The sequence below is a fragment of the Schistocerca piceifrons genome, chromosome 2, assembly GCF_021461385.2.
Source record: "Schistocerca piceifrons isolate TAMUIC-IGC-003096 chromosome 2, iqSchPice1.1, whole genome shotgun sequence".
Classification (NCBI taxonomy): Eukaryota; Metazoa; Arthropoda; class Insecta; order Orthoptera; family Acrididae; genus Schistocerca; species Schistocerca piceifrons.
The window spans coordinates 420627759-420641508 of NC_060139.1; the positions used below are offsets into that span (position 1 = coordinate 420627759).

The following is a 13750-nucleotide window of genomic DNA, read 5'->3' on the forward strand; positions in this document are numbered from 1 at the left end:
TGCGTTCTGAGAGTGGAAAAAAATCCACTTAAAACTGCGAAGTATTAAAAAAAAATCTGGATTGTGTAAAGATTCCTCCTTAGTTTTCAACATTGCAAATATTAATTTTAAATGGCATTGTGGCATTGCTTTTCATTGTAAACCACTTCATATGCAATGTTCGTAGATAAAGTTCAAGAGATGAATCTTCACGCATTTGGTTAACTATTTGCTTAGCATGCAAATGGCATAGTGTTCAGAGGCAGCTACAACTGTGTAGTCTTAATACAACTCATTAGGTCCTGAGTTGCTGGAATGACATGACAGAAGCTTAATAACTTGTTTCCAGATTATAATGTTTTATCTCCATTTAACATTAATTACTTCACAGTCACAAATACTGTCTGAAATCACAAGGCAAGTATGAACTTGGAATGCACACAAACATTAAGAAGCATTAACCACAACATGTCAAAGACTTTCACATCATGTTCACCCTCTCTGACGCAGATTGGCAGTAGAAGGGTGGGGAGCGGGAGCAGGAAAGGGAAGAAACGGATGATATCAGCTGCATTGGGATCGGTGTGTGCCAGACTGAGGCCCAAACCAGGATCTCCTGCTGACTCAGCAGTTACATTGGACACTGCACCATCTGGACACAGTGTTTATCGCAAATGAACAGACTACCTCGGCACACTCCCCGGCCAAGACACATTCCCACTAGTTGCCTCCTATCCACAATCCCCGTCCATGTCCCCCATGCTCACTAATTGTAGATCCCTGCTTGGAGGTCAAATGATACTGTCCATCTGCGCTGAAGATTGTGGATTCATTGCGCATTGAGTTTAATCTTTATTCCCCCTCCAAGTATTCCTTTTATATTGTGTGATTGTACAAATAATTTAACTTAGCTTGCAATAAACTGCTGAAACTTTCTTGTAATTTTGGCAGGGTATAGAATTTTGGTTGCAGAATGCTCTACCAGTGAATCATTTAGAAGATCTGCTGCTGAAATACATGTCCAAACTATTTTTTCCTCTTGGCCTTCAACTTTTCTGGTAAGTTCATTATTTATTTTTGTTTTAATTATATTTTATTAAACTAAACAAACAAGATCACAAATAAAGAGGCTCTAGAGAAATCAAGCTTTCAAATTGATGTCTGAAACATGATGTCTTTCATGATGTTTATTTTTTTTTAGAACAGCTAAACACACAGCATGCACCAGTGTATGTCACTTGGTGTGAAATAAATAAGAAATACAGGGACACCAAGGCAAAATGTTTGCAGCAAAATTGTTAAGAAATAACGTTCCGTGAAATCAAAAACAAGGGCAGCAACATCAGTGGTGCATCGGGAATTCCACTGTTAAGTGCAGTGAGAGTGGATAGGTGGAAAGAGTACACTGAAGCTCTCTGACGGGAGGACATGTCTGATGACATGATAGAAGCAGGAATGGCAGCTGAGATGGAAGACATAGGGTATTCAGTGTTAAAGTCCAAGTTTAACAGTGCTATGAAAGATTTGCAATAAATAAGGCAGACAAAATTCCTTCTGAATTTCTAAAATCACTGGGAGAAAGTGGAACCACATGACTATTCGAGTTGGTATGTAGGATCTATGGGACTAGAAACATACCATCATAGTTTCTGGAAAATGTAATCCACACATTCCAGGGCAGTTAATTGTAACAATTACATACATTCAGCTTAACAGCTCATGCTTTGAAGTTGCTGTCAAGAATAATATCCAGAAGAATGACAAGTAAAATTGAGGAGCTGCTAAATGACAACCAGTTTGGCTTTTGGAAAGGTAAATGCCCCAGGCAGGTAATCTTGATAATGTGTTTGATAATGGAAGCAAGAGTTAAGAAAACTCAGGACACATTCAGTGGGTATATTAATTTATATATATATATAAAAATTGACATTGTAGAATGGTGCAAGATGTTCAAAATTCTGAGAAAAATAGGAGTAAGCTATAGAGAAAGATGGATAATGTACAGTACTTACAAGCACGAAGGTGGAACGATAAGGATGGAAGGCCAAAAATGAAGTCCGTAGATTGGTAAGAGTATAAGATAGGTATACAGTCTTTCACTCCTTCTGTTCAATCTAGACTTCGAGAAAGCATTAACAGAGATAAGAGAGGTTCACTGGTGGTGTTAAAATTCAGAGTGACAAGATATCAATGATAAGATTCACTGAGGACATTACTGTCCTGTTAAATTGAAGAAGAATCACAGGACCTCTTGAGTGCACTGAATGATTTGCTGTGTACAGAGTGTGGATTGAGAGTAAACCAAACAAAGATGAAACTTATGTGAAGTAGCATAAATGAGGTTAGCAATAAACATTGAAGTTAGTGGTTACGAAGGAGATGAAGTGAAGGAATTCTGCTATCTTGGAACCATAATAAGACATGACGGATGAGGCAAAGAGGACACAAAAAGCAGAAGAACACAGGCAGAGAGAGCATAGAGAGCATTTGTGGGTGCAAACACTAGAAAAGAAGAGAATCAAAGTCTTTGAGATGTGGTGCTGTAGCAGGATGTGGACTGCTAAGATAAAGAATGAGGCAGTTTTCCACAGAACTGGCAAAGAAAGGAACATTTGAAAAACTGTGAGAAGAAGGGCAGAATTATAGGTGGTAAGGCATCATGAAATAATTTCCATGTTATTAAATGGAGCTGTGGAGGACGAAAACTGCAGGGGAAGATAGCGAATAATTGAGGACAAAGAGCACAGTTACCTAGTAGGTAGTCTCAACATGTGGAAACATATAGGCTTCAGAATGATGAACACATACAAGAGTTAAGTACAAATAATCAGGTCAGTGGTAGCCCTACTGTTGCTCAGTTTTGAGAAAATCAGAACATTGGATTGAAGTGTATACCTAAACCCCACTTCCAATAGCAAATATGCAGTCAGCTGGAAACAAATTAAATGAAACAGACATGGTACAGACAGTCCTGGCAGAACATCAATAACTTAGGAGTAAAGGAAAGAACTCACCTAATAATGGAAGCGTTGAGTCATTAACGCACGCGCGTCAATATGCGTGCACTCGTGCAAACGTGTGTGGGTGCATGTAATTGATCCTCATAAACAAATTTGTCCAAAAGCTAGAGAAGTTTTATTCCTTTATGTACACCTTTCAATGATTCAATGCTTACACAGTTTGGTGAGCTGTTTCCCTCACTTCTAAATTACTTAAATGAAGTTGATATCATCTTAAGCATAAGCTACTGATAATATCTTTCGTGGAAATGAACAATTGTTCACACAAACTGAATATGCCTTATACATTCCAGAAGGATATGTGTTAGCAACTAGTTTTTGTTGGATTAAAATTAGCTTTGAAGAAGGTGTTATTTTTGTAAATAAAGCTGTTAACATTAACTGTGACACAGTGTATATTGATATGTTTTTTTAAATCAAAGTTCTTGAAATTAGAGCTGTACCACTTTCTGTCACTAAGCCAATACTTGTCTCTGCCCACAGTAATTCACATTCTGATGTTACTGTGATATCTGACCATGTTAAGAATCTCACTAATTATCTGACAGTGAAACATGACCAATCTTGACATAGGCTGTAAAATGCAAGCTTTGACCTGACCTGCTTTTTGAATTTTTTAAGAGCTATCAAAATGTATTGTACTAATGAACTTTCATCAAGATGAGACACGTACTTTAACAATACAATTACCAACCTAGATGCCGACCGGAGTGGCCGAGCGGTTCTAGGTGCTACAGTCTGGAACCGCGCGACCGCAACGGTCGCAGGTTCGAATCCTGCCTCGGGCATGGATGTGTGTGATGTCCTTAGGTTTAAGTAGTTCTAAGTTCTAGGGGACTGATGACCTCAGAAGTTAAGTCCCATAGTGCTCAGAGCCATTTGAACCATTTGAACCAACCTAGATATAAATGTAGTGGAAGTATGAAAAAAAAAAAAGAAGGAAAAAATCCTTCAGTCCCACTATTTTTCATGTTTTATTCAATGCACAATGCATTTCTGTCTCTGCAGGTCCATCATCAGATGTAATTTTTCTTAATACATGCTTTATTTTTGCTCTTGAATGAGGTGAAATGCATATTCCTGTCATAAAAATATTTGATGTTAGGTTATGAATTTCGTAAGTCAAACACGGAAAATATTTGCAAATTAGTGGAAAAGATGGAAAAGTGTGAACTTACCAAGTAATCCAAGAAAAGCATTTTTAACATTTTAGAACCATCATACAGTCTTTTCTCCATGATGCTCTTATACATCACTTCACTCAAGAGGCACATTTGCATACACATGTTTGTTAACACTTCACAAAAGTTTTTGTACATAGTGTGATCAAAGATGAACTTCTTCGAAGTGCTAAAGACCTAATTATTAAACAATTGATATATAGAGTGTAATGGATCTGGGAGATGTGTTATTTTCTACCGGATTTGTTGATACCAAATCTAATGAGGGAGGTTGTAAATGTTTTCTTATACTTTTGTCAGAATATTTTTTGTGAATTGTAATTTGCCTTATTTTATGCTAATTTGCTTATATGTTCAAGAGTGACAGCATATTGATTAATGTTAGTAGATGTGACGAATAATATCAAAGAGACTGGTTACAAGTGGAAGCTTGTGTGTTGTGTGAAATGTCTTTGACGCTGGAGTCGTCTTTGACCGTAGTCAGTCAGCAGTGAACACTCGGTGTGTGACGGTGGAACAATGTACAGGTCCCCGTTATAATAATTTCCAAGTGACCAGCAAAAATGAGTTATTCTACTACTTTTTTATATAAACATCAAGAAGGAAGCACATTCGGAAAAATGGTATTTGAAGCACCAAAAATGAGGCAAACGCATTGAACCAGGACATTTCCGCAGCCGACAAAACAGCATTATGGAATCATACTTTCACTAGACGACTGAAGCCAACACAAAAAAGTCAAATATCATCTTATAAACATCCACAAAAAAGTGGGTACTGTCACGGAATATGCTAAATTCAAGTATATAAAAGTAGTGAGCATATTTCAATAGGGAATAACTTAAGAATAGGTCTTTAAAATAACTGAAATAACTGTGGCTTGCGAACTCTGTTTGTTCATTTAACATAGATTCTCGTTTTTCTTATTTTGTGGAGGTATATTTCCAGACGTTCTAACAGATTTAGGGTCTTACCTACTGGCTTCATTATGTTGTACTACCAAATTGTTTTGTAGACTGTTGATGACATGTTTTATTTTCAAGATATGTTTGCAATAACTGACTTTTCAGAGTGGTTGAGCCTGAAAGCATTATAAATATTCTTGAAGTTTCTGCTTATTTTTCCTACATACTGGAGCATGATACTTTGTACACTTCACTGTTGTTGTATGTTTGTGTATTTGATTTTGTGTTATGGATGCGTAAGTTACCTAACTTCTTATTAGCGGCGAATGCAACTTTATATTTGTTTTTTTGAAAAGATTAGCAAATTTTTGTGATATGGGCCCCAGGTATGGGATACTGGCAAATATATTCTCTTCTTTCACAGTGTGGCCATTTGTTGTCTTACTTTTGTGTCTTTGTGTGTCTAAATTGTCAATTTTTTTCATTGTGTAGCCATTGCTTATGGCAGTGCTCTTTATTGTATCTATCTCTATCTTGATAGTGTTTTCTTCTTAATCAATAGAGTGTACTCTGTGTAGCATGGACCTAAATCAGCATGTTCCTGTGTGGTGGGATGACATGATGAGTTGTCCAGTGTTATGTCTATGTGTGTATGCTGAACTCATGTTTCTGTTGGAGGTTTTTCGATCCAGGAAATTTATGCTTTTGTTGTCCTCGTGTTCTACACACATCCAAAAAATTTTTTTTGCATCACCCCGGTCCCAGAACTCCTGAAGATAGACGTTGACTGTGGATATTGTATCACAGACACAGTCCCTTTGACTGTTCAGAGATGTTACTAAAACCGCCCAAAGATGTAAACAACCATGCATGAGCAGCGCCTATTAGACGGAGGGGTCCAACAGCCATTAAAGTCCAGTCATTCCACCAAGAAGAAGGTACACAGCTTGTGTTGTCTGTTGTACAACCATGCCTAGATGGTCAATACTGCAGTTTGATCATGTCCGCATTGCTACTTTGTGCCAGGAAGGGCTCTCAACAAGGGAAGTGTTTAGGTGTCTTGGAGTGAACCAAAGTGATGTGGTTTGGACATAGAGGAGATACAGAAAGACAGGAACTTTCGATGGCATGCCTTGCTCAGACCACCCAAGGGCTACTACTGCAGTGGATGACCACTACCTACGGATTATGGCTTGGAGGAACCCTGACAGCAACACCATCATGTTGAATAGTGCTTTTCGTGTACAGGACATCGATTTATGACAAAAACTGTGCGCAATAGACTGCATGATGCGCAACTTCACTCATGACGTCTATGGTGAGGTCGATCTTTGCAACCACGACACCACACAGTGCAGTACAGATGGGCCCAACAACCAGGCTGAATGGACCACTCAGGATTGGCATCACGTTCTCTTCACCGATGAGTGTCGCATATGCCTTCAACCAGACAATTGTCGGAGTCGGTTTTGGAGGCAACCCGGTCAGGCTGAATGCCTTAGACACACTGTCCAGCGAGGGCAGCAAGGTGGAGGTTACCTTCTGTTTTGGGGTGGCATTATGTGGGGCCGATGTACGCCGCTAGTGATCATGGAAGGCGCCATGGCTGTACAATAAGTGAATTCCATCCTCTAACCAATAGAGCAACCATATCGGCAGTTTATCAACAGAGAAAGCTAGTAAACAGCATAAACATGAAACTCAATAATAAAATGTCATGATTCTGAAAGCTGACAAAAGCAATACTGTAGTAATTATGAACAAAGATGAATACAACACTAAAACACTGACTTTCTTTTCTGAAAACAACATAAGAGAGCTCAAACAAGTTCCAACTGTAAAGTTCAAAAACAAAATTAGAAAAATGGTTAATAAATGCAACGTCCTTTTCACAGAAAAACAAGCATAAACATGCACATTAATGACTCCCACAGCCCTGAGACAGAGAGCTCAACCTAAGACCCATAAACCACATGATCCGTTGAGGCCTATTGTTAATTCTGAAAATACGCCTGTCTCCAAAGTCTCCCAACTACTGAATGAAATTCTGAAGCAGTACTATACGTTTGATAAATCATACTCAGTTAAGAACATAAATGAATTAGCAACTAAAATTATAGATACAAATATTCCTGTAGGTGCCACGTTTGTCTCTTTTGATGTAACTAACGTATTTTCAAATATAAGAGAGAGTAGACATAATCTTTGAAAACTTAGTAAAACATAAAAAATCGCCAGTTACAGAAACATCAGAAGTCAAGGACTTGTTGCAGCCAGTGTTGTCCCCCAACTACTTTACATTTAATGGGCAAGTTTACCAACAGAAAGAGAGTCATCCCCTGGGCAGTAGCTTATCAAGTTTTCCAGCAGATATATTTCTCAGTCATCTGGAAAGTAAGTTCTTTGATGGAAAAAATAGACTCAAAAGCAAAATTATGTATTACTGGTGATATGTTGATGATACCTTGCTGCTATTTGATGGAACAAAAGAGGAGATTGAAGAACTACTAGCAGTATTCAGTTCTTTCCACAAAAACATAAAATTCATATTAGAACATCAGAAAAACAAAAGAATAGATTTCCTGGATCTAAAAACCGCCTACAAAAACATAAGTTCAGCATACACAGAAAGCACACACACACAGACGTAACATCGGACGACTCATCATGACATCCCACCACACAGAAACATGCTGCATGTAGGTCCATGCTACACAGAGTACACTCTCTTGATTTAGAAGAAAACACCCTCGAGATAGAGATAGATGAAATAAAGGACATTGCCATAAGCAATGGCTACACAGCAAAAACAATTGACAATTTAGACAAATACATAAAAGTAAGACAACAAATGGCCACATTGTGAAAGAAGAGAAAATATTTGCCAGTATCCCATACCCGGAGCCCATATCACAAAAATTCGCTAACCTTTTCAAAAAAACAAATGTAAAGTTGCATTTTCAACTTATAAGAAGTTAGGTAACTTACTCATCCAAAACACAAAATCAAATACACAAACATACAATAACAATGGAGTGTACAAAGTATCGTGATCCAGTTATCTTGACTGCTACGTATGTAGGGAAAACAGGCAGAAACTTCAAGAATACTTAAATGCTTTCAGGCTCAACCACTTTGAAAAATCAGTTATTGTGCAATATATCTTGGAAAGGAAACACGTCATCAACAGTCTACAAAACAATTTGGCAGTACTACATAATGAAGCCAATGGTAAGACCATAAATCTGTTAGAACATCTGAAAATATACCTCCACAAAATCAAAAAACCAGAATCTACAAATAACTTCATCTTTGATCACACCACATACAAAACCATCTGTGAAGTGTTTACAAACATGTGTATGCAAATGTGCCTCTTGAGTGAAGTGATATGTACGAGCAGCATTGAGAAAAGAATATATGATGTTGCTAAAACGTTATAAATGCTTTGGTTACACGATAATTTTACGCTGTTCATCTTTTCCACTATTTTGCAGATATTTTCCGAGTTTGACACAAAACTCATAATCTATCATCAAACCTTTTCACAACAGGAATAAGCCTCACAGCTCCAAAATGCATTGTGTACTTAATACAACATGAAAAGTTGTGACTGAAGGCTTTTTTTAATTCATACTTCCACTGTACTGAATACAGTCACATTTGAAGCTACAAAATATGGATGAAATTAAATAGATATAAATGAACTAAACTGTCGTGTGATAAACCCACTGTTATCAGATCATTTAGATTTATGGTTTACAACAACTTCCACCATCATACGTGTGTGTAAGGTATTGCCGAGAATCCGAGATAATTCAGGTGCTGTGTAAAATCAGTAGGTGGGTCGATTGCTTCTATCCAGCCTCTCATTGGCCAGCCTGGGTTTATAATAGAAGAGAGCAAAAGGAAAGCTGAAGTTTTAAATTTTGTGTCTGCAGGAGGATCACACAGACATACCATCATTTGACTGGCACACAGACTCCCATATGTTGGGCTTAGAAATAGGCAGCTCTAGAGTCTAGTTCAGTTAGACACTGGACTTGCATTCTGGAGGACGACGGTTCAATCCCGCGTCCGGCCATCCTGATTCAGGTATTCCGTGATTTCCCTAAATCGCTGCAGGCAAATTCCGGGATGGTTCCTTTCAAAGGGCACGGCCGACTTTCTTCCCCATCCTTCCCTAATCCAATGAGACTGATGACCTCGCTGTCTGGTCTCCTTCCCCAAACAACCCAACCCCCCCAACCCTCTAGAGTCTAGTTCAACTGCATCTTGTGAACATATCTACACTATGAAACTGTTTTGACACTTCATGTGACTGTATTATATGTATATTACTTATATATAAATTGACTGTTGTGCAACCAAGTTATGTTACTGCAGCTTTAATAGACCTGGTTTGGAAAGGAACTTTATAGTTCGAAACTAGTCACCAGCATAATTAAACGCAACTTTGACAAAATTACAATAAAGGATTTAAACTAATAATTTCTTGTCGATTAAGTTGATTTAGGCCAATGCTGTCCATCACTGCAGCTGTAAAGTCTCTTGTTAGAATGTTCTCAAAAGTTTTGAAAGACATTGTTTTGCCTGTGCTATGCTCTTTGATATTAGCAATGAATTTGATTGTGTATCACATGATACCATTATATATAAATTTGAACACTGTGATGGCAATACCAATGAACTCTCTTTCATTAAATCATATCTTTTAGACAGAGTTGCAGTTGTAGTTTCGCGCGCATGCGTGCGTGCGTGTGTGTGTGTGTGTGTGTGTGTGCGTGTGCGTGTGTGTGTGTGTGTGTGTGTTACACCGCTCATTCCTCATTCCATCATCTGTATAGTCAGTGCTCGGCCATCCTCCTAATTCTTTACACACATTTTTAATTTTCACACTGAACTAATGACACAGTTCCATTTTCTAGGGTACTCCTTACAGTGAGCTGGTGATATACATGTTAAAAACAGAGGGAAAAAGAATATAAATTAACATTGGTAAACATATCCATGTCACACTGAGTGAGAAATCACCTTTGCCTTCCGTGTGTAGGCCCCTCGTTACCCTTGGCCTTTCTTGGTGTTAGTGAACCAGATAATTTCTCAGCTATACCTCCACATTTGACTTTGAGAGTCTTCATTATGAAGCCTGCTTTCATCACAAATGTTGAAAGAGCTTGAGATGATCATCAAACTCCTTGGCTGAAACACTGACAAATATCTGTGCACGCCAATTTTTTGCCCAGACATCAGTAATCTTAACATCAGTCTTGAAGAGATGCAGCCTGCATGCTGGCAGCCATGCAAAATTGTGAACATGTTGCCATGTCAAATCATCAGTATGTTTTTAGAATATTGTTAACCATGTTAATCATTATCTTCTTCACTTTAGTGTCAATGGTACTTGAACCACTGTGTTGTTTCTAAGTTGAATTCATATCTCCTAGTGACTGAAACAACTTCATCATAAACAGATCCATCATTTTATAGGCTTTCAGTGTGTACAAAATCAAAAAGAAGATTTAGAAGCTGCAGTTGACTTCATTTTACACATGACAGTGTTCACTCAGTACACAGTGTTCTGATGCTACATTCGCCTGCTTCCACACATTCGTTTTAGACACATCCTTCCAGCTTCATGTGAACACCTACTGTTGCGATTTGCATTCTATAGTTTATTAACTGATTGCCTTTGTAACTATGACATAGCAGTAAGGAATTCCTTTAAAGTCATTTTGTATAAAATAATGCACTGTTATTTCAGCAAGGAAGATGCTGCAGTATCTCTCAGTCACTTGTCTCCTGACTTCTGCCTCCAGCTGAGTGCTGCTCTGCTGAACAATATTGAACAAAGTAAGTAATTTTTCTAGAAGTGCCATCATTTAGTCAGGAATACAGTGTATCTATGACAGAGCTATGATATAACAATCATATGACAGCCAGGCAAATCTCATCTGTCATCAGCTTCTGCTGCAGTGACTGAAAATGATGGCTCTTGTTCATTCTCCCACAGCCTGTAACATTCAGTCTGTAATAAAGATTCTTAATGTACAAAAAAATATAACATTTTTTGCATATGATTTCCAACAGCAAAACATATCTTTTGAAATGCATGATCATGATGCACAACTGTATTAATAGCTGTTCCCCCCCCCCCCCTTATATATATATATATATATATATATATATATATATATATATATATATATATATATATATATATATATATATATATATATATCCGTTTGCTATTATACCATCATCCAGGTATGAAAAAATCAATTATTAATCACATGTCTTATCATTTAATGATATGAACATCCATATAATGTGTGTCCTTTCTACACTCTTACACATGTGCAGAAAGCCAACAGGTATCTTACCACAAAAGATAGTGTGACCCATTAGAAAAAGTTATAACTGATCATTATGTAGATTGTAGATAGATGACAATCACTTGTGACCCATGAGTATTAATTGGTCACAATGTGCTCATAGCTATTTATATTGTTTTTGTGATACTTACATAACAATCACTTGTAATTGTGAATTCTAGTGCATCACATCTTTTGTGCTAGGAAACAATTTGGCTTTCTGTGTAAGTGTGAAAGTGTAATGAGACATGTATTATATAGATTTCCAATTGTTAAATGATGTCATTAGATTTGATGTACTTTTCTTCCATAGATACATAGTGAATATATCCCCCCAGTGTAGGCCATCTCAGAGAAACAAGAACAGAAGACAATATTGTGAAAAGCATAAATTCCTACTCGCCATACAGAGGGGACATTGAGTTGCAGACAGCAACAAAGCAAAGACTGTTGTGCTTTTAAGTTTTCAGCCAAAAGGCCTCCTTCTGAAGCAGAAAACAGACACACATTCATACAAGCATAGCTCACACACATGACCAATGTCATTGGCTGCTGAGTCTAGGCTGCAGATCACAACTGTGTCTAATGGGAGAAGGAATCTGTGGATAGTGGAGGTAAGGAGGAGGCTGAAGTGAGGAAGGGGGGGATGGCAGGATATGGGAGGGGGAAGGAGTAGAGCTGCTTATGGGAGCTTGCATGGACGTGGTGGGGATAGGGTAGGGCTGCTAGGTGTAGTTGGGAGGTTTGAGGAGGAGGAGGATGAGGGGGGGACGGGAGGGGTGTGGAGGGGATGAGAGAAATAGAGAAGGGGGAAAAAGACTACTGGATGTTTTGGTGGAAAAGAAGGGGAGGGATATGGGAACATAAGATACATTGCTAGGCGAGTTCCCATCTGTGCAGTTCAGAAAAGCTGCTGTTGAAAAGCTGCTGTTGAAAAGCTGCTGTTGATGGGAAGGATCCAGACAGTACAGGTGGTGAAGCAGTCATTGAAATGTAGTACATGGCATTCGGCGGCATGTTCAGCAGCTGGACAGTCCAACTGTCTCTTGGTCACAAGTTGCCAGTGGCCATTCCCATAGACAGACAATTTGTTAGTTGTCATGTCCACATAGAAAGCAGGCTGCAGTTTAGTTTGTGGATCATATGACTGATTTCACTGGTAGTCCTGCCTTTGAAGGGATAGGAGATGCCTGTGACTAGACTGGAGTAGGTGGTGTTTGGAAGATGTATGGAACAGTTATTGCATCTAGATCTGTTGCAGGGAAATGAGTCATGAGGCAAGGGGTTATGGTCAGTTGGAGTAAGAATGGACAATGATATTGTGTAGGTTCAGTGGGCAGCAGAATACCAGTGTGGTTGTGGTGGGAAAGATAGTGGGTGGGAAAGGTAGTGGTAGGATATTCTTCATTTCAGGGCATAATAAGAGGCAGTTGAAACACTGGCAGAGAACATGATTCAGTTGCTCCAGTCCTGGGTGGTACTGAATCATGAGGGGAGGGGAGTGATTATTTGAGGCTGGAAGTGGGTATGTGGGAGGTAGTAGGTGACAAGAGGCAAGGCATGGGAGATCTTTTCTGTACGAGGTTGGGAGGATAATATTAGTCTTTGATGGTGTCAGTGAGATCCTTGGTAAATTGGAGAGGAACTGCTTGTCATTACAGATGCAATGGCCATGTGTGGCTAGGCTATATGGAAGAATCTTCTTGATACAGAATGGGTGGCAGCTGTCAAAGTGGAGGTATTGCCGGTGGTTGGTAAATTTGATATGGACATAGTTACCAATGTACCTAACATTGACGTCCACATTGAGGAAGGCTTGTTAGGTTGAGGAGGACCAGCTGAACTGAATGGCGGAGAAGATGTTGAGGTTCTGGAGGAATGTGGATAGGGTGTCTCACCTTTGGTCCAGATCACCAATTTATCACCAGTGAGTCTGAACCAGGTGAGGGAGTTGGGATTCTGGGTGGTTAGGAAGGATTCCTCTAGATGGCCCATGAATAGGTTGACATGGGATGGGCCATGTGAGTGCCTAATGTTGTACTGTGGATTTGATTGTATGTGATGCCTTCAAAGGAAAAGTAATTGTGGATGAGAATGTAGTATGTTTGGGGACCAGTGTTCAATAATGGCAACAATAAATGAAGATCACAAGAAATGTGACATTTGATTAATAATTGATCTTTTCACACCTAGATCATAGTAAAATATTGAACTGATAGTAATAAAACATTATTAATACAGTTGCGTGTCATGCATTAAAAAAAAGTATAATATATAGTGCCAACTGAAAT

General features: G+C 38.6%; 1 protein-coding gene across 1 annotated transcript in view; it reads left to right on the forward strand.

Moving 5' to 3' along the window:
• LOC124775860 overlaps nucleotides 1–13750 on the forward strand; it is a 416537-nt gene that overhangs the window by 353971 nt on the left and 48816 nt on the right. The window contains exons 27-28 of the mRNA XM_047250694.1: nucleotides 931–1037; nucleotides 10850–10938. Of these exons, the coding sequence (XP_047106650.1) occupies nucleotides 931–1037; nucleotides 10850–10938 (196 nt within the window). The remainder of the gene's footprint in view (nucleotides 1–930; nucleotides 1038–10849; nucleotides 10939–13750) is intronic.